We start from the raw sequence: 22,809 nt of genomic DNA on the forward strand, positions 1-22,809 counted from the left end.
TTTTAGGATAAACTTTTCCATTATTTAAAATGGCTATGGGTATTTTGACTAGGACTGCATTAAATCTGTTAGATTTTTTTTTTAATTTAAACAATACTAAGCATTCTAATTCATGAAAAAGGAATGTGCTTTCACTTATTTAGGTCTTCTTTAATTTCTTTTATCAATGTTTGTAGTTTTCAATATACAAGTTTTACGTTATCCTTTTAATATGCTATTCAATTTTGTTTGCTAATACATTGTTAAAACTGTTTCCATGTATATTCATAAGGAATGTTGGCCTCTATTGTCCTGTGATGTTTGTCTAGCTTTGAAATCAGAGTAATGCTGGTGTCATTGCTAGAGTTAGGAAATGTTCCTTCCTCTTCTATTTTTTGGAAGAGTTTCAAAAGAATTTGTATCAATTCTTTTTTTATTTTATTAATATATTTTATTTGTATATTTTAAGGATTGTTATGATTAGAATGTTGTGAAATAAAGTTTAACAGTGGTAGATAAGAAAAGTTCACAGGTTGATTTCATTCTAATCTAATAACAAAAGTTTATAATTCTTAATATTTTGATTACCAATATTCTAAATCCTCCACTATTCAAAAAATACTGAAAATATTTCACTAAGTTTTGGTACATGGGCTGATAAAGATTATGCATACAAGAGATTATGCATATGCACTAGTATGTATTTTGTGTATTCATTTCAAATTCTGGGAAGAATGTGGTCAAAAAAGCATCAATACTATGTTCTAATATAGAAACTGAGGTCCAGGTTAATGGACAGACCAGCTTATGGCCACTCAACTAGAAATTAACAGTTTGGTTAAACCATGGGAATCTTTGGACTTCAAATGCTAGTTATCCACTCTTTATATATTTGTTAAAAGTTATTAAAAAGACTTTCCTCTTTAAATTTGGCATACGAGTTTATATCTTCACTTTAATTTTTTTGTGTCATTTCTAAATTTCTTCTGTAACAGTGGAAAACCTTTCCCCCTCACTATTTTAACATATTGTATGAACAAGTGTTTTAACTTACTTGAAAGATTACTATTCAACAATTCTGATTAATACATTTCTGACACTGAAATTGTTGAATTTTACTAACATTTTGAATATATACTGGAATATATTATTTCCATACCTTATTGTAGATGTGATTTTTGGCAGAGTTTTTTTTTTCCTTCCTTCCTTCCTTTCTTTTTTTAATGGCTGCACCCACGGAATATGGAAATTCCCTGGGCCAGGTACTGGATCCAAGCCACAGCTCCTACCTATGCCACAGCTGCAACAATGTCAGATCCTTAACCCACTCTGCTGGGCTGAGGATTGAACCTGTGCCTCTGTGGTGAACTGAGCCACTGCAGTCAGGAGTTTCTAAGTACTGACTCAATGTCAGCTTATAGCTATGTTCAATTTTCTTTCTCTTCTTGAGCCCATTTGGGTAATTCAAGTATTCTGGGAATTTGCCTATTTCATCTAGGTTATCTAATGTTGGCATACAATTGTTCATAGTATTCTCTTACAATCCTTTCTTCTGTAAGTGTGATACTAATGTTCCCACTTTCATTCCTGTTTTTAATTTTTAATTTTTTCTTAGTCAGTCTAGGTAAAGTTTTGTCAATTTGTTCATCTTTTCCAAGAACCAATGTATAGGTTGATTATTTTTTTCTATTGTTTCATTTTCTCTCTAATCTTTATTATTTCCTTACCTGTGCTAGCTTTAGGTTTAATTTGCTTTTCTTTTCTAGTTTGTTAAGGTGTAGAGTTATTGATTAAATCTTTTTAATATAGGCATTCATAGCTACAAATATTCCTCTGAGCTGTGTCTTTGGTATAACCTATACATTTAGTTTTTTTGTTTTCACTTGTATCAAAGTATCTCAAATTTCCCTTGTAATTTCCCCATGAATCCATTGGTTAAGAGTGTGCTGTTTAATTTCCAAGTTTTGTGAATTTTCTTATTTTATTTCAGATTTCTAGTGTCTTTTCATTATGGTAAAAGAGAAAATTTGCTATAATTTTAATCTTTTAAAATTTATTGAGATTTTTTTTGTAGCCTAAAATAAGCGCTTTACTGGAGAGTATTCCATATGCTCTTGAGAAGAATATATATTCTTTTATTATTGTGTGGCGTACTCTATGTCGATTAGGACTAGTTGGTTTACAGTATTATTTAAATCCTCTCTTTCTATTTTGATCTCCTGTCTAGATTTTCTATCCATTATTGAGAGCAAATGATTGGATTCCTTATTATTACTGAATTGTCTAATTCTCCCTTTAATTATTTCCATTAATGTTTGCTACATATATTTGGGATTTGGTGTTGGGTGCATTTTTATTTACAATTATTATATCTTTTAACTGAATTGATACTTTTCAGTATATAAGATCCTTCTTTGTCACTTGTAGGCTTTTGACTTAAAGTTTACTTTATCTGTTATTAATATTGCCACCCAAGCTCTCTTTTGGTTATTACTTGCATGGACTATCTTTTCTATCCTTATAATTTTAATCTATTTATGTTTTTTTATCTAAAAATGAGTCTCTTGTAAATAAAATATTGTTGGATCATTCATATATATATGTGTGTGTGTGCATATATATATATATATATTTTTTTTTTCCCTTTTTTTAGGGCTGCGCCCACAGCATATGGAAGTTCCCAGGCTAGAGTTGAATTGGAGCTACAGCTGCCAGCCTATACCACAGCCATAGCAATGCAGGATCCAAGCCATGTCTGTGACCTACACCACAGCTCAGGGTATTGCTGGATTCTTAACCCACTGAGTAAGGCCAGGGATTGAATCCGCATCTTCATGGATACCAGTTGGGTTTGTTTTCACTGTGCCACAGTGAGAACTCCCCTGGATCATATATATTTTATTTATGTATTTATTTATTTATTATTTTTGTCTTCTGTCTTTTCAGGGCTGCACCCACAGCATATGGAGGTTCCCAGGCTAGGGGTCTAATCAGAGCTACAGCTGCTGGCCTATGCCACAGCCACAGCAATGCCAGATCCTAGCCACATCTGCAATGCACACCACAGCTCATGGCAACACCGGATCCTTAACCCACTGAGTGAGGCCAGGGATTGAACCTGCAACCTCATGGTTCGTAGTTGGATTCGTTTCCGCTGCACCATGACAGGAACTCCCATATATATTTTTTAATCTGCCAACCTCTGTCTTTTAATTGGTGAGTTTAATCCATTTAAAGTAATTACTAATAAGGAAGTACTCAACTTCTGCCATTTTTCTACTTGTTTTCAAAATACATATCTTTTATTGATTCTGAATTGCTCCGATACAACTTTTTGTTTGACTCATTTCTTCTAATACACCATTTTTTATTCCCTACACATTTCATTTCCTGTATATTTTTTAATTTCAAATGGTTATCCTGGTGATTACAATTAATAGCCTAAATTTATAAGTCTATTTTGATACCAACATAACTTCAATAGCATGCAAAATTCAGCTCCTGTAGAGCTCCCTCAACCTCCCCTTGTATGTTGTTTTAATATCTTTAATACATTGTATGCCCATTAATAAAGATTTATATTTATTATTTTATATATTTGTCTCAAGTCATGAAGGAAACAAAATAGAGGAGTTAAGAAAAGAAAAACATAATACTGCCTTTGACATCTATCTATATAGTTACCGTTATCAGTGTTCTTGATGGCTTTAAATGGCTTCAAGTTAACTATCCAGTGTCCTTTCATTTCAGCTGGCAGACTCCCTTTAGTATTTCTTGTAAGGAGGGTCTACTAGTGATAAACTCTCTATGTTTGTTTATCTAGGAATGTCTTAATTTCTCTTTCATTTTCATGAGGGAAAATATTGCCAGATAAAGAATTCTTTGTTGATAGGTTTTAGTTTTTGTTTTCCTTTCAGCACTTTAGATATTGTCATTGTACTGCCTTTTGGCTTCTGTGGTTTCTGATGTGGAATTGGCTATTAATCTTATTGAGGATGCCTTATATACAGGATGAGTCACTTCTCTCTTGCTATTTTTTTCTTTTTTTGGGGGGGGCACATCTGGAGCATATGGAAGTTCCCAGGCTAGTGGTTAAATTGGAGATTGGAGCTGTAGCTACTGACCTACACCACAGCCACAATGATGCTGGATCCTTAACCCACTGAGTGAGGCCAGAGATCAAACCTGCATTCTCATGGATACTGGTTGGGTTTGTTACAATACGAACTCCTGAGATTCTTTGTCTTCATAAAGTTTGATTGTTTATATGTTACAGTATGGGTCTCTTTGTGAGTTCATATTTAGAGTTCATTGAATTTCTTGGCTATAATAGATTCAGATCTTTCAAGTTTGCAATGTTTTCAGCCATTTCCTCAAATATTCTTTCTTCCCCCTTTGATCTTTGTCTTCTCCTTCAAGTATTTCCATAATATATTGTTATATTTGATGGTGTCACTTATCCTCTGTTCATTTGCCTTCATTTCTTTTTGTTCCTCTGAGTCAGGAGCAATTGGCCAATTTCTTCTGTCTGCTCAAATCTGCTGTTAAATCTTTCCAGTGAATTTTTCATTTTAGCTACTGTAATTTTTAGCTCCAAAATTTCCACTTGGTTCTTTTCATAATTTCTATTTCTTTATTAAAAGTCCCTATTTGTTCATTCACTATTATAGAAGATTTTAAATTGGCTCTTTCATTTGCACTTGTTTTAGCTTCATGTCTTTTTCTTTCCTTGAGTTTTATTTTTTCCATTATAGTTAATTTACAGTGTTGTCAATGATTTCTTGATCTTTAAAAAAAATTAAAGTTATTTTTATTGCTCTAGGTTTCTCAAAAGTCTTATTTTTCAAGTCTTGTTATTCTTTAAATAGAATTAACTCCCTATAGAATGAATTATTATAATAGTTAATTTTTGTAGTCTTTTTTAGCTTTAGTCTTTTTAATGTAGTTTGGAATTTTTTCCTCAAACCGCCCCCCCTCTTTGTTCTCTACTCTGGATAAATAGTTTTATAGCTTCTCTCAATTATATTCTAGACCCTAGTCTATGATTTCAGAGTTCTTGATCCATGATATAACAGGGAATATGAAAAATAAAAAGGCTAGCTACTGATATAGTATGTCAGAAACCAGGCCCAAGAGTTGTTTGAGGGTTTAAAATCTTCCAGGTAGTTGAGATGGTTTCTGTTTTCTATTTTTGTGTTTTAATTTCTCAGGTCCTTACTCTGTGTTAAAAACGTGGTTTGTAATATCCTACTTTTAAGAACTGAAGGTTTCTTTGTCATTTTAACATAGGTTTAAATTTTATAAATTTTTCAATGGGCACTTGAAATCATAACATATTTTCAAGGTATAAAGTTCAGGTATATTACAATGAAGAAACATTGTAAATCACCTATAATTTTTTTTTAAATTTAAAAATGGGAGGGATAATAAGAAATAAAGTTCAAGGTATATTAAATAAATCTTCCAAGTAAATTATGTCTCTTTTTCTCCTGAGGTTTTTCTTACTTTTTGTCTTAGGTTGTCATTAAATTGTTAGACTCTCTCATTATTAGCACATTTTCTATTTATTTCTTATTAGCACATTTTCTATTTATTTCTTATTAGTCCTTATATATCGAAAACTGTAAGAGTTGTCCTACATTATTTGGTTTATTAAAATTTGTAAAACAGTTTTATTGTGGATGGTACATTTTATCACTATAAATAACCACACTTTTACAATTTAACTTATTTTGCCTTGAACTTGGTTAATATTAACATCATAACTCCAATTTTATTTTTGCTAGTAGTTGTCTAATACTTCCTATTACTAATCTTTGAATCACTTGGCTTTAGATGATTCTTTTGTGAATTTTGTTTTGTGACACACACTTACCTTTTTCTTCTAAGTAAAGTAATTCACTTTTTATATCTATTGACATGAGAGACATTTCATCATTGTTCTTTCATTAAAAAAAAGTGTTTTTACTTAATTTTCTGGGAGACAATTTACATACTACCTGCTTTTTAAGTTAATTTGACAATTTTCCATAACGAACTGCTTAAAGAGAAGTTTTGGGCTAGAATTGAATGAAACAACAAAAAAGTAAACATTACATGAAGAGATAAAAATTTTAAAAGACTTTAAAAACCCAATATTGTCACCAATTATATTCAAAGAGAACACAAATTGTATTGGCATGATATGTGTTTTTAGTGTTTCCTTGTGGTTGGCTTTCCTATCTTGCAAGTGACAGACACAGTCAGTAACAGTTTTTCATGATAGGTTCACTCAGAGATCTTAGTTGAAGGCCTTGGATGGAAAACTCTAGGGTCTTGAAATCCCAAACTGTCATGGCCCAACTGGTTTTTATAGGACAAATTCTCTGATGTTCTTTCTTGTCTACCTTATCAATAGGTACTTTAGTAATGCTACTCCAGTACAGGATCTCTGAAGCTGTATTGTGTTGCTTGACCAGGACTCTCTTGTTCATGTTGTGGAAGTGTTCCATGGCTAACATGTTGTGCTGGATGTTTTGTTTTGAAATGTGTAGTTGGGGACGAAAGTCCAATAGATGGAGTCATCTTAAAGAGCACCGGGCAGCATTCATGGCCAGCAGCACCATTCTCTGGGAGATGTAATAAGCTCAGGAGTGGCAGGAACTTTGTTTTCAGATTCAAACCTGAATACTGTTTGAGATACCAGCACTGGACATAGTGCTGTCATGGCTGACCCAGGCCAGAGAGCTCCCACTGGCAGAGAAGGTGAACCTGGGACCCAGCTTCCAGTGCCACAAAACTCTGACATCAGCTAACTAAAAGGTACCTTGCTGCTCCATGGCATACTGGTTGGCCTTTCATCCACTTTATAATTATATGCAGAAGTACTTAATCTGCATTTGAAGTCTCATAATCCTGCTGCCAGTGAGACACTATTGAGATACCGATCCAAACTAAGAATAGTTGAATGAACTGGCTTTTTAATGTCCTTGCTTACCTACTTGTCATCTTTATACTCAAGTGACAGATGGAAGTGAATTGTTTTTCATTATCCATAGCAAATTTGTTCTTTAGAGGAGACCACTTCACAAAAGAGGCTTACTTGATTCTCAGTGTCACCAAGGTTAGCTTCCAGACTCCATCCTTCTGACTCATGAAAAGGACAACATGATCATGCTTTAAAGCCCTACCAATACCCGTGATGTCTCCATTGTACTTCTGGAGTTTACGAGGTTTCACCACTGACTCCCATTCCTCTTACAGATGTGAACTTTTCAGTTATTGTGGCTAAAGGCAATCTTAAGTATGATCCTTGTTCCAAGCATGGCAAGTGATTGGTTCTAGTAAAAACTATTGAAGGGACATTTTTTTTTTTTTTTGGTATTTTTAAAAGTTTAGAAAGCTGGATTCAGGGCAGTTCTGATAAGCTCAGAGTGGAAGACTCTGGTCAGTCAACATGAACAGGCCTATTCCATTCTGCAACTTTTGTGTAGGTTATTTCTTTTTCCTCTTCCTCCTCCACTTCTACTTCTCTCTCTTCCTTCTTCTCTGTCTTATGTAGTTCCTTTCACCATATGGCCTGCATTTTCTTATTTTCAATTTTAGATGATTATCTGTTGCCTAATTTTTGAAGTTTTGTGGTGTTAATTTTTTAATGGTATATTTTTGAAGGTGTATTTTTAATTCTTCTTAAATTTGCTATATATATGCATAATATCAATTGATTTCTCCTTATCAAAGGTGAAATTGGTATAATTCCTCTTCCACTGCTTATCTCCCGTCTCAATTCACCATCAATTAACCACCATACCTAGCTATAGAATTATTAATTCTTTTGCTAGCAACTTTAACCTCTTCACTCTAAAATTAAAAATTATAGTATTTCCATATCATTATGGATTTTAAGTTTACATTTTACTTTATAACCATATTTGTCACTGTTGATTTAGTTCTACAATTAAATTAAGCAGTCACTACTTATTCTTTGACCATGGCATCTCCATGCATTTTTTTCATTGTCTGGAGAACATCTTGTAGTAGGTTTTTTTTCAAGGGTTCAGGGAGGTCTATTTCTATGATGCATATATAACACTATATTCAAAATGTTATGTGCCAGCCCCTGGATTATGTGTATTCAAGATCTGAATTTTATAAAATTCATATTTAGGTTATTAATTCAAAATCTTTATTAGAAAAATATCTATTTTTTGTAAAAAATTGAAAAACATGATCATTTTCCACTACATGTTAAAATGTTAAGTATAAAGGAATTTCCCACGATTCTGGCAACTACTTCATAAATTACTAACTAACTACTTAAGGCTTCTAATTGCCTGAGTGTCTAATGTGAGATTTTTTTCTGTTATTATGATTATTTTACTCCTACTGTTATACTCCTACTGTAGTTTTACTTCTGCTCCAGTTAAGGACTGTTTTAACAAAGAAGTTACAATAGTATCCAAAGCTCCCAGAGATATTGCCCTATTTCCTTTGTCTTCAGGGAATAGCTCATATTACACAGTCACTAATATTTTTATACAAATGGTTGTTACCTATTACTTTGGGCTTGAGATTCCCCCCTACCCTATACCTCCACATATTTTTCCCCTTTATTTTTTAAACTGAAATATAGTTGATTTACTATATTGTATTAGTTTTAGGCGTACAGCAAAGTGATTCAGTTACATATATATTTTTTTCAGATTACTTTTCATTACAGGTTATTACAAGATATTAAATATTATTTCCTATACTATGCAATAGACAGTCCTACTTTCTTTCCTTTTTTTCCTTTTGAGGGCTGCACCTGCGGCATATGGAGCTTCCCAGGCTACGGGTCTAACTGGAGCTGTTGCTGCCAGCCTATGCCACAGCCACAGCAAAATGAGATCCAAGCTGCATCTGTGTCCTACACCACAGTTCACGGTAACGCCGGATCCTTAACCCACTGCGAGGCCAGGGATCAAACCTGCAACCTCATGGTACCTAGTTGGATTCATTTCCACTGCACCACGACGGGAACTCCTCTTATTTTTCTTTTAGGTCCGCACCCAGGAAACATGGAGGTTCCCAGACTATGGGCCCAAACAGAGCTACAGCTGCTAGTCTACGCCACAGCCACAGCAATGAGGGATCCAAGCCACGTCTGTGACCTACACCACAGCTCACAGCAAAGCCGGATCCTTAACCCACTGAGCGAGGCCAGGGATCAAACCCACAACCTCATGTTCTTAGTCAGAGCCACGACTGGGAACTCCAACAGTCCCTACATTTTTAATTGTTGACTGAGAGGTTAACATGGATGTCCCTGAGCAACCTGAACTCATTTTTCATTTCTCTCAAACCAGATACTCTCCACAAGAGCTATTTCCTACACTCTGTGGTCATCCTTGACTTCCTGTTTCCGATGCCTTACCAGCCATGTTCCCGCCACTGTTCTAAATCCCATCAGTTGTAAAGTCTCCCATGGTAACACTTCTGTTTTTCATTTTAATTGTTGTTATCCCACTTCTGGCCCTTATTCGTGTATTGCAATAGCTTTTTACACATCTCCCTCCTTCACTGTTGGATTATACATTACTGGAAAATAATCTTCTTAAAGCCATGCTAAAACAACCCAGGGTATATTTCACACCAAGGTTTTATGTTGGAAGAATTTACACATATAAAAACATGTGTCCTCTTTCAGAATACTTATATTTTTTTTTTCTGGAGATTTGTGGGAAATAAGTATTAAAAATAAAATTACATTGACGACTACTTAGAGATTAATGAAATTTTATTGTAAATCCTTTTAATTGCAAAAAATTCTTCAGTAAAGTTTATCACTTGACTATTTTATCTTTTATATATATGTGAATTTTCATAATTCATCTTTGTTTAAAGTATATATAAAAAGAGTGAGAGTGAAGCAATTGGGAAGGAGATTTCAGAGACTGACATTTGTAGAAATTGTTTATTAATATGTTTATTGGTAAATAACTATACCTAACTGAACTCCAGAGTAGAATTAAAATTAAGAGGTTTTTTTTTTTGCTACTTTTAATAAATAATAGAAGTGGGCTGGGAATCATCTATTTTCCTTTTCAACATTCTAGTAAATAAACTGTGGAAATCAATGTAAATACTATCAGAATGCATATTTTTCTAGAGAAAAGTGTAATTCTTTAAATAGTTTTCATTTGACATTTGTAACAGTACATGCTATGCAAAATGATAGGTAATTGTAAGATTATAAGCTTTGCAATGATATATACTTGATAAAAATTCAGTTTTGCTATTATATGACCTTAAGCAAATTTTAATTTTTCATAGCCTTAATTAATTTACTTGTAAAGTGGGAACAATATTATTGAACTATCTCAGATAATATATACAAATCATATAGTATGGTGTCATGTAGTAGGAGGTCAATAAATAGAACTAGAATGTTGATTCTTCCTTTGACATAAATTACAATGGTAAAATACTAATTAGCTTCATAACAATTTTGTTAATATTGAACTAATAATACTGAATACGTTAGTGCTTTGCATTTAAAAATACTATAACATAATTATCTAATTTAATAAAGTTCATCTAAAATTATATGCAATCAGATTTTATCTTTTTTTTTCTCTTTTTTTTTGCTTTTTAGGGCTGCACTCAACAGCATATGGAGGTTCCCAGGCTAGGGGTCCAATCTGAGCTATAGCTGCCGGCCTATGCCAGAGCCACAGCAACATAGGATCTGAGCTGCATCTGTGACCTATACCATAGCTCATGGCAACACCAGATCCTTAACCCACTGAGTGAGGCCAGGGATCAAACCTGCAGCCTTATGGTTCCTAGTCAGATTCATTTCTGCTGCTCCAAAACGGGAACTCCTGTAATAATTGTAATAAACTATTTGTTGACTAATAGTTATTTAATTTAGAAACAATGAGATGAGGTATATGAATCTGCTGTATAGACTTTGGGTATTATGTTCTGTGATTTAGGTCAAATCTTACTTCTACAATTCATTAACAATATAACCTCAGTTTCTGCTCTGGAAAAAAAAGATTGGGAATAGTGATAACTACCTTAAAGAATTGTCAGGAAAGTGAAATAAAATAATGTATGTGAAACAGCTCTGAACACTCTAATGCAGAGACCAATTATTGTATTTTTCTTATTTTAACCATGATATTAGTAGGACTTACTGCTATGACTTTAAGTCAGAATAAAGGAGATGAATATAAAGGTAATTCAATTAAATTTCAAAAGAGAAAAACAGTCTTGGAACAAGCAGATAAAGATTCTGAAAGAAAAGTTTATGAAAGCCTATTTAATAAGACCCTATTTATTTCAGAGTTAGAATTATAAGTAAGCCTGTGATCACCACAAGATACAAACTAAAAGTGAATCAAATTTTCTATAACTTTCCCAAGTAATAAGAACTCTATTCTTTTATGTATCAGATTTTGCTGCTATTAAAAAGGAAAAATAATTTCAGAAAAAATGATGCTCATTACATGATTACAGTCACAAAGGGCATATATGCATGACTAGCCAATGTTTAAAAACATTTTCATGATAAAATGCCAAAATATTACATATCTTGGTGTGTAATGATTTATAAAATATAATTTGGTAAAATGATTGTTAACAAACAAAATGTTGAATGCTGCCAACAGAACTGTATGGTGATTTGTAAGAAAGCCTTTTTGGAAAGCCATTAAACACTGCCATCTAGTAATACTGTTATTCATGGACTGGTTAGTTAAGATGTTCAGCCAAATGAATGTAAGAAAACTAAAAATTGTTGGCTTTTTCCTACCGTACCAAGATCAGCCTTAAGATCTGTTGGCAGACTTAACTTTCTTGATCCTTTAACTGAAACAACAGAAAAAGGAAAAAGGCAGTTGTTAATTACATAAAATTAAAGAGGAGTGTGAGGGAACAGTACGTTTTACAGTATAATTATTGAAATCCTGAAGAGTATTACATTTAGTGAGCATGTATGGAAGCAGAAATATTGTTCAATGTTAGTTTGTTGTCATTCAGTATAAATATTTAAAATGCAAACAGAAACATGAGAAAAGCAATTGTTCTTAGGGTAAAAAATTAAGTGTATCTTTGCATAGTTTTTTTTTTTTCACATGTAGCATGAGAAGCGATTTTTTATTTTAGAAAGAACCAAAAATAAATTTTAGATAAATCTAATAGGTAAAGAAATATTGCAACAAATTATAAATTCATATCATAAATAACAATGATAAGGGTAAACACTGATGAACCCTGTAAATATTTTTTTGAAATAGAAAAAAATTATAGATGTGTGTGTTGTAGTTAAGGACACTTTACCATGCCTACAGCAGATGAAATGACTTCAATATTGAATAGCACAATACTACAATTAAGTATATAAGATAATCTTGAAAATAAAAAATATATGAAAATAAATATATTATAAATCAGTCATAAATTGTTTGAATAAACCAAGAAAACGTCTACAGTTTATTGAAAATTTGCCTCATCATTTATCTGTTAATAAAAATTCTACATTGGGCATCTCATAAAATATTTAACTGGAATATATGTTATAGAAAGAAATGAATTGGGGAAATCATGTTAGAAATCTTTTCTGTCAATTTAATACTTTATTAAGACTCAAATTGATACTACCAATTTATACTTTCTAATGAGTGATTTTTTTTATAACTAGGAAAGTTATTCTAAAATAAAGATGCAGGATAATATAATAGAAAGAATACTCAATTTAAAATCAGAAAACATGACTTGCAAATTTATGAATTGTTACTACCTAGTTATAAAATTTTGGGGAAAAAAATGCCTTTATCAACTTGCAGCTTAATCTTCCTATCTGTCATATAATATTCTTGATACTATCTCTAATATTTCAGCTGGAATGATAGGAATACATTTTATAATACTTTTATAAAACCTAAATATAATAGAAACCTAAATATATTTTTGTGTCACTAAATATTACTTTTGATTTTTCTGACCATTTAAAAATTAAAAAACCCATTCTTGATTCGCAAGCCATACCAAAATGGGTGGCACGCTGGATTTGGTCTGTGAGCCATAGTCTGCTGACTACAATATGACATACTAAACTACATGTTAAAGGAAATCTAAGTATTATCATTAAAAAAAATTCATTCATGTCATTGCATGCATCAGTTGTTTGTACCTTTTATTGCTGGGTATAAATTGCATGAATGCCACAATTTTTTTTTTCTTTTTAAGGCCACACCTGTGGCATATGAAAGCTCCTGGCATAGGGGTTGAATCACAGCTGCAGCTGCAGGCCTATGCCACAGCCATAGCCACAGCAATGCTGGATCCAAGTTGCACCTGCCATCTACACTGCAGCTTGCAGCAAAGCTGGATCCTTAACCCACTAAGCTAGGTTAGGGATTGAATCTGCATCTTTATGGACACCATGTTGGGTTCTTAACCTGCTGAGCCACAATAAGAACTCCCTAAGTTTATCATTTTAATAAAAATAATAGTAACAGACAGCCATCTCTATAAAAAGACATTAAAAATAATTATATAAAGGAGAAATTGATAAATTTTAGAAATTTAGGTTTAGAATCAGCACAAAGATTATATAAAAATGTATTTATGTAAAATTATTTTAAAAATGGATTAAAAGGATGCTTTCAGAAAGAGGACAAACAGTTCCTTTCTATTAGTCTAGTATCTAATTTATTCTGGCTCTTAAATCTGCTCCACTTTGGGGAACACCCCTTATACTTTACCACCTACCTTCTTTGCTTCTTATATACTACTTCCTACCTCAAAATTGGGGGCCCCCTCAGAAACACTACCCTCAATTGTTTAAATGGGTAGAAAAAAGAAATGATTAAATGGTGGGATTAACTGGTGAACTTCTTTAATAATGTTATAATGGGTCTGTTATTTACGCACAGAATAATCTTCTCTTCACTGTCCAGTTACTAGTAAACTCATCCTTCAAGAGAGCTTAAAAATCACCACCTTTCTGAATGCAGCTCCACAGTTAAGGCTTCATTTGGTGCCACTGTTTTAACTTTCATAGCACCCTATGCATCTCTCTTATAACATTTACATTTTATTATACCTGACTTTTTTTTTTTTTTTTTACTCTGTCTACTACTGGCTAACACTGGCTAACATCTTGAAATTTTGAATTCTCCAAGAATGGGGATTATATTCCCAATACCTAATCAATTTTGGCATAGAGTAGATGTATAATAAGTGTTTGCTGAATGAATGTTTAAAAAACCCAGTAAAGTCAGAAGGCAGGGGTGAAGGGTCACTCTTCAGAGAGCTAAACAGATGGAGAGATCATGTTTCAAATGTTAGAAGAACATGTTACACGTTAACATTTGAGGAATTTGGGTTGGAAGATGAGTAAGGCAAGAGGGAATAAGAGGCAAGGCAAGTAGTCTTGGAAATAAATAGAGTGAAAACACATGTTAACCTTTGCAAGTGTGCCCCTGGGAATGCAGCTCTCTGAATGTCTTCATTTTTATTATTATGTAGCTAGAGCAAACATACTACTATCATTTCATATTGTTAACCGAAGGGAAGAAAATGGGAAAAAGAAATGTCACATTACTTATTGGCTTAGCACACTACACTAAGAGAAGGGAGAATCCTGGCTCAAAGGAATCTTTGAGGTCTTATAGTCCAATATCCTACTCAATGTAGGCATTTCTCTTAGAACATTCTTGACATCCTACCTGTCTGAATAGTTCTATGATAGAAATCTTCAAAGATACTAAAAAAAAAAAAATCCAACTTTGGGTTGCTATAATTACTGCAAATTTTCCTTCTATTTAGGCTTAAACTACTTTCCTTTACCATTTACTACTCTGTCTGAGCAATTAAAAAAATAACCTCTGAGCAATTAAAAAAATAATTCTTGTTCTCACATGCTAGATCTTAAAGCATCTAAAGAGACTTAGGGGCCATCTCCAGGTACTCTCATTTAGTCGTAAGGAATTTATATTTTAAGAAATGTTTCAGATGATAGTGATAAAAGAGGTTGGCAGATCACATTTTCAGCAATAATGTTTTACTGTTTTATGAACATTAACCAACCTATGGGACTTTCATTCAGGACATTTCTACCAAAAAGTAATTCCTGAGATGCATCTCAGATTTTCCATACAAGAGATGCCATATTGTCCTTAGTTGTTAAATTTGATATAGATATATAGATTATCATTGTTCTCAGCTTTTTAAGGTGATTATGACATATAACGAGATTAGGTGATTATAATATACAATGTATAAAATTAACAGATACATTTTGGTTTCTTTAGAGCAATTAAATTTTTTTTCTTATCTTTGATCTTCCATTTTCTAATGAGGAAGAGAATGTAGTAGTTACAAGAATAGTAATGTCCCAATTAGAGGACACTAGGTACTTTTTTTTAACCCCTCTGTAAAGCTCCACAAAGACTTCTGCTTTGCTCCAAAGTTAGTTTCCACAAAGACTTCTGCTTTTCTCCAAAGTTAGTTTGATGAAGTGAAGCCCAGTGATCAAAAACATAACTGGATTCAAATTGTAACTCAAACATTTGCCAGCTGAGTGACCCTGGTCTTGTTAATTAATCTCAGAATGGTTGTTTCTCTTCCTCTATAAAATAGGTTTAATAAGTGGTCCCTACTTCATAGGGATCTTGTCAGTGTTAATTAAGGGAATATGTGTAAAGCACTTAGTATGGTGTGGTAAATAACAAACATTCAATATTAGCTATTATTTTCACTATTAAACTTAGTTGGCAAGAAAGATGTTCATACTATGGTATTCTATATACAAAATGACTTATCTGGACAACAGGTCCTATTTAAAATCTAGTGCCTAGGATTAAATACAGTACACTTGATAAAGCCTCCAATTCACATAGTATAATTATGTCTTTTCTCTGCACAACAGTACTTCCTAAAAGTCCACTTTTTTTTTGAGAGTGACATCATATACTTGATTCAAAATGGGCCTATTCTCCATAAAAATCTCTTTTAAATCATGTAGTGCATCCTCACATAGAATAGTACTTAATCCTTCAACACTTTGAAAAATTGACTATCTTGGCTTACAGAGAAAAGTAGCATAGGTAATCCAGTTGCAGTGCTGGGAATAGTGCTCTAGCAAGTGGAGTCTTAGATTTTGACTTCCTATTATCCTAGTTCTGTTAAATTCTGGGAAACTGTCAGGAAATTCTTGCTACTTTAACAGAGTATGGCTTACATTTTTGAAAATAAAAACAATTAAAAACATAGGAAAGAAATTCATAAATGTACATAAAAAGTTGAATTTTATTTTTTAAAAATTTTAAAAATTTTGTTTCTATTAGAGTATAGTTGATTTACAGTGTTGTTTCAATTTCTGCTGTACAGTACAGTGACCCAGTCTCACATATGTATATGTCTGGTCACTTATGGAGCATGATAATGTGAGAAAAAGGAATGTATACATGTATGTGTAACTAGGTCACCATGCTGTAAATTGACAGAACACTGTAAACCACTATAATGGAAAAAAGTAAAAATCATTATATAAAAAAAAAATAAAATGAGTAAGCAATGAGGTAACAGCAAGGTAACTATATCCAATCTCTTGGGATAGAACATGATGGAAGGCAGGATAAAAAAAAAAAAAAATATATATATATATATATATATATATATATATATATGAATTTTTTAATGTAAATTATATCTCACTAAATATGAGGTTTTTTTTTAAAGGTTAATTATGTACCTAGTCCATCTATCATTTAATGACTTACCTAGAAATTGTTATGTATGATGGTGTAAGAGACCAAAGATGATGAAAATGAGTGAAAAGATTAGGTGATGACACAGTATATATTAATATTTATCTATAAATTCAGGTCTAAAGACCAGGTGATGGCCAACTCCTATAATAGCACCAGACTATAAACCTTTGCAAAACTATGCATCTCTACTCCTAGATTTTCTGCCTCCCAAATTCAGTTAAGGTTCAGTTACAGTAATCCTTGGTTCCACATCTGAATCAAAATTTTAGGAATAGAGTGAATCTTGAATCAGTCTGAATATGGTTACTATTTTAACGGGAAATAATATATAAAGCTAGATTAGAAATTTCTAACTCAAAGCTTCTGATGAGTTGTTTGTTGATTAGAAACAACTCGATTAACTTTTTGATTTCCAGTGAAGGATTTCTACTTTGACTATGCTACATCTATTATTTGGAAATTTATTTTTATGTATGTATGTATTTATTTATTTATTTAGTCTTTGTCTTTTTAGGGCCACACCTGAGGCATACAGAGGGTCCCAGGCTAGGAGTCTAATTGGAGCTGTTGCTGCTGGACTATGCCAGAGCCACAGCAATGCCAGATCCGAGCCGCATCTGCAACCTACACCACAGCTCACGGCAATGCCAGATCTTTAACCCACTGAGCAAGGCCAGGGATCGAACCTGCCACCTCATGGTTCCTAGTCAGATTCGTTTCTGCTGCGCCACTATGAGAACTCCCATTATTTGGAAATTTAGAATGGCCAAGGAGAACAAGTTGTCTCTTCAGGCCATGGATGTTTATCATTGCTTTTATAATAACCACTGCTGCATATTATTGACATTAAGAAACTTGGCTAAAGTTATAATGGTAGAAAGTGGTAGGGGAGGGTCAAATTTTTCTGACTCCAGCACTATGCTCTTTCCACTAGAGCAACACAATCTCCGTGATATAGAAGATACCACCTGTGTGGCCTAGATAAATTCAGTAAAATAAATATGGCACAAATTAAAAGTTGTTTAGGTTAAAATGTTTGTAAAGTCTATCTATTGATGGCTCTACTTTTCTTGCCACTTTAACGTATGTATTACATTTCTATGTAGACAATGTTAGTGAATCAGTGACTCTCTGCTTGTGTTCTATGACCAAGTGTTAAATGATTACACAACTTTATTTCTGTTCTTGTCTATCTTGATTTGTAAACTCCCAGAAATAACTACATTTATTTAAAGCCCACCTAAGGTGGTCAAATAATTTGGGGTCAGAGGACCTTGAGGTCTAAAGATTTGGGTTGGTTCCAATTAAGCCATGTACTATCAGGATAACCTTGGGCAAGTTATAGAATTATTTTTCTTAGCCATAATTCTTCACTCATATACAATGAGAACTATATCAACCTTATAGGATTGCTGTAGGATTAAATGTGATAACACAACATGAAAATACCTTGTTTGCTTTAAGTTACTATAACAATGTTGACTGTAATTTTTTTGGCAAAAAAGGTTTAATAAATTCAAAATGTGATAATTTGTTAATTTTATAAACTTTTATATAAAAACTGAAAATTACTTTGAAAACCAGTTTTTCCTGGAACTTAATTGGTAAACTGTACTTCTGATGTTTCATGCAAAATACATTTAAGTTCTTTTGAACTTTTTTGTTAAAACACTGCCTTTTTTTTTTTTTTTTTTTGCTTTTTAGGGCCACACCTGCAGCATATGGAGGTTCCCAGGCTAGGGGTTCAATCGGAGCTACAGCTGCCAGCCTATGCCACAGCCAGAGCGATGTCAGATCCGAGCTGCCTTGGTGACCTACACCATAGCTCATGGCAACGCCAGATCCTTAACACACTGAGTGATGCCAGGTATCGAACCCTCAACCTCATGGTTCCTAGTTGAATTTGTTTCTGCTAAGCCACGACAGGAACTCCAAAACATTGTATTTTTTATGTCAGCAATTTCTCACTGTTTAGATGTCATGTAATTTCAATGATGCTGCAGGTGTGGCCCTAAAAAGCAAAAAAAAGCAGTGTTTTAACAAAGACTTGTTTCCATTTTATTAATGAAAATCAGGGGGAAAGCTCAGACTTTACAATGAGATTCTAGCTCCACTTAATTGACTACTCTGAGCTTGAGTTTTCTCCTCAGAAAAAGGCATATCATAGGGGTATTGTATTATATAAGAAAAAAACTACTGTCTGGAAAATTGTGGGTTACAATTATTTTTAGGTTCCTTGGTCACTGACTTTATTTGTGGTCTAGAACACTGGTAATTAAAGTTGTGAATCTAGCCACAAACATTTTATAATGAGTGCCTAATTTAAGAAAGATGTACAACTGTGTTTAATTCTGATTTGGTTCCTATGAATGACATCAAATATTCAGTGACTCCACATAAAATTTATAGGATCTTTATTTCTTCTATTTTTTTAAATTTTTTAAATATATATACTTTTTTTTTTTTTTTTTTTTTTTTTTGTCTTTTTGCCATTTCTTGGGCTGTTCCCGTGGCATATGGAGGTTCCCAGGCCAGGGGTCGAATCGGAGCTGTAGCCACCGGCCTACGCCAGAGCCACAGCAACGCGGGATCCGAGCCGAGTCTGCAACCTACACCACAGCTCAAGGCAACGACAGATCCTTAACCCACTGAGCAAGGGCAGGGATCGAACCCGCAACCTCATGGTTCCTAGTCGGATTCGTTAACCACTGCGCCACGACGGGAACTCCTCTTCTCACTATTTTTGAGAGAAAATGTTGCCTCTTTCTCCCCTTTTCTGCAATTCTTTGGTGGAGTTTCCATGATAATCATAGTTGTTTCTGATCTTAGAAAATTTTTAATTGTATTATGAAGATTAGGAAGAATTTTTACAAAACTACTCTACTTTTTGGCTCTTATGTTTTCCCTGAATTCTCTGGTGGACACTCCATATTTTCTTATAGGCCTGATGAAATTATCCAGGTCTAGAGTAGAAAATACCACTACCAAAATTCTATGGAACATTTCAAAATTCTTCACAAAAGCCTGAGAATTCCTGTTTTACATCTCATGAAGTTGATGTCTATGGTTTTAACTATTGCTTCAGGGAAATTTGTCTTCCTTCATCCACCATGAGGGACCTGTGTTTTCAGCACAACAAATAAGAACAAAGCGCTTGAGACAAATTGTGAAGTCTAGAAAATTGTGGGGATATGAGTAATTCTTTGTTCATAACCAAGATTTTCACTTTCACCTGGCAAGTGATGTACTTGATTCCTCTGTCTCACAGCTGGTATTTCATTCCTATAAAAGCCTGGTGCTGCCTCAGGAGTTCTGGTAGCAAGTCCTAAAGGAAGGGAATAAAAAACTATTGGCATGTAATTCTTTAGCCCAAATGAACCAAGAATTTTTATCTTAGAGGTGAATTTCATAATTATTTGGAAGGATGTCTATTTTGTGCCTTTACCTCAGTGTTTTGGTATTGCCCCAACAGAGGACTCTTTGGAAGGAAGAAGCTTTCTTCTTTTGAGGATGTAATGGGGTTCTAGACTTGCAGAATCACACAAAAGGAGCATTCAAATGAGGCTATATGGCCTAGTTCTAACCCAGGTTTGAGAACAACGGAGTTGATTATTTCTTTTTCAGTATTCTGTGACATTAGCTTTTGTGAGATCTTTTTTTTTTTTTTTTTAGTTATTTCTTGGGCCGCTTCCGCGGCATATGGAGGTTCCCAGGCTAGGGGTCCAATCGGAGCTGTAGCCACCGGCCTACGCCAGGGCCACAGCAACGCGGGATCCGAGCCGCGTCTGCAACCTACACCACAGCTCACGGCAACGCCGGATCGTTAACCCACTGAGCAAGGGCAGGGACCGAACCCGCGACCTCATGGTTCCTAGTCAGATTCGTTAACCACTGCGCCACGACGGGAACTCCCTTTTGTGATATCTTTTATAAAGATATCTTTAAGGATAAATATTTCTATTACCCTAGTCTTCACTTGCACTTGGTAGCATAAGTCTATTGTATATTGTGAACAGTGAGAATCATGAGGATGGATGGCAGTATCAGAAGGAGCAGTGTTAGGACCTAATGCTAGCCCAGAAAAAGATCTTAACCTAAGAAAAATGATTTTTTAAGGCACACCTTCAAGAAGGACAAATTAGAAAAATGTACATCTTGTGGGAAGACATAACCCTACAGTTGAAGGCTTGGTTAGTTTTCAACTCTTTGCCTAAAGAAAAAGGGGATGTTTCTTTTAGGAGTTTGCACTTCTGTGCTAGCTAGGTGGAGTTTAGGCAGATGTTAGTGCCTGCTCACCCCACTGGGAAAAATATTTATGCAGTACACAAACTGCACAATCTTACCTGGTAAGTGAAGAATGGGTTACACAGCTTTAAGGAAGAACAACTAACAATTTGTATAATTACTACTTTAATAGTGGTTTCTGCAGATTGACTGTTGGTTCCAGTTGGCATGGAGTATGTTTATTTTGTTCATTAGTATATTCTCAGTGGTTAGAAACTGTAGATACTAAAAATTATTTGTTAAATACTTGGGGGTGAATGAATAATAGGAAATGATTGTGTTATTGTGGAAGTGAGAATATCAGCATTCTGGTTGGTTCATTAGGATCCTTTCAGCTTCCAATCCCTACTCTGTTCTCTCCCATTATCCTCAAGGAAATATTTAATAGTTTGAAACTTCACTCTACTTTACTTAGAGTTTATTGGGCTAGAGGGCATTTAAGATTTGTGTAGAAAAGCAGAGTTATAAAATGATCACTAGTATTGGCTTTCCTGATTTCTGATCTCTCTTATTCAGAGATATTCGTGTCAATGTTTCAGTCTGTTTTACCAGACTTAAATGTGTGAGGGTCTGAGATTCCAAAATAGACACTGAGAGGGGAAGTAACTACTGAACAATTAATATTAAAAAAAAGTTTCATAGAGCCATGGTTTTCCAGTGGTCCAAAGACCAGAAGCATTAGTACCATTGTGAACTTGCTAGAAATGCAGAATACCAGGCCCCACTCCAGATTTATTGAATGAGAATCTCTTGGTCTCAGCAATCTATTTTAATAAACTCTTCACATGATTTTGATACATGCTTAAGTTTGAGAACCACTGCATTACGGGAATTATGGGAAATTAATCTGAATAGTATCCATGAGAATGCAGGTTTGATCAGTGGGTTAAGGATCCGCGTTGCAGTGAGCTGTGGTGTAGGCCACAGACACAGCTTGGATCCTTTGTTGCTGTGGCTGTGGTGTAGGCCAACAGCTGCAGCTCTGATTCAGCTCCTAGCCTGGGAACCTCCATGTGCTGTGGGTGCGGCCCTAAAAAATAAAAAAGTAAATACTGCATGATTCAATTCATCTGAAAGTCCAAAAGCCAAAAAGCCAATCCATGATGATAAAAGTCAGAATAGTAAGGGAGTTCCCTAGTGGTCTAACAGTTAAGGATCTGGTGTTGTCACTACTGTGGTGTAGATTCACTTCCTGGCTCAGGAACTTCTGCATGCCACAGGCATAGCCAAAAAATAAGTAGATGAATAAATAATAAATACATAATTGTAGAAAAAAATTTTAAAAGTCAGAATAGTGGGTACTTTGTGGGGGTTAGTGGCTGAGAGGGGCATAAGTGAGGTGTATGGGATTCTAGTTAACATTCTATTCTATATCTTGATCTTCATATGTTTATACAATATGTTCATTTATAAAAACTAATCAACCTGAACTCTTAAGAATTATGCACTTTGATGTTTACATAGTACATCTCAGTTTTAAAAAGTTTACCTTAAAAGAGGAAAGGCCAAGGTGTATAAAATAAAATTTACAAATAAGAAAAGCAACAGTTGTGGTATTAATAGCAAACAAGGTGAATTCAGTGATGGACACAGTATGAAATGAACAATGGTGATTAACTGGCAAAGGATGTACTTTTTTTTTTTTTTTAGGATGTACTCTTGTGGATATATTTTTGCATATTTACACATGAATACTGTTAAAAACCAGTACATATACATGGAAAAATAGACCGAAACGCATTATTAATAAAATATTTTAATTCACCTTTCCCCCATCTTTGAAAGTCAAATAATCCTAAGA

At 33.9% G+C, this 22,809-nt stretch overlaps 1 protein-coding gene and 1 pseudogene across 38 annotated transcripts in view; both read right to left on the reverse strand.

The window, feature by feature from the left end:
- The window catches only part of STXBP5L (syntaxin binding protein 5L), a 325,816-nt gene that overhangs the window by 52,905 nt on the left and 250,102 nt on the right, over positions 1-22,809 (reverse strand). For 11 of the 37 annotated variants that reach the window (XM_021070297.2, XM_021070292.2, XM_084991100.1 and 8 more), the window contains one exon: positions 19,957-20,049. The exons of 13 other annotated variants lie outside the window; for them this stretch is intronic. In XM_021070297.2, coding sequence (XP_020925956.1) covers positions 19,957-20,049 — 93 coding nt within the window. Of the gene's footprint in view, positions 1-11,763; positions 11,815-19,956; positions 20,050-22,809 lie in introns of all 37 variants that reach the window. 13 more of the 37 variants (XM_021070296.2, XM_021070290.2, XM_084991093.1 and 10 more) reach the window with 2 other exon arrangements.
- Positions 4,460-7,323, reverse strand: LOC110256416 (actin-related protein 2/3 complex subunit 1A pseudogene; annotated as a pseudogene). The gene has a single exon (XR_014824704.1). The product of XR_014824704.1 is annotated as an actin-related protein 2/3 complex subunit 1A pseudogene (transcript).

The sequence above is a fragment of the Sus scrofa genome, chromosome 13, assembly GCF_054392235.1.
Source record: "Sus scrofa isolate SSC_HxYL_T2T_F1_AM1 chromosome 13, Sscrofa_HxYL_maternal_Yorkshire_Landrace_v2.0, whole genome shotgun sequence".
Classification (NCBI taxonomy): Eukaryota; Metazoa; Chordata; class Mammalia; order Artiodactyla; family Suidae; genus Sus; species Sus scrofa.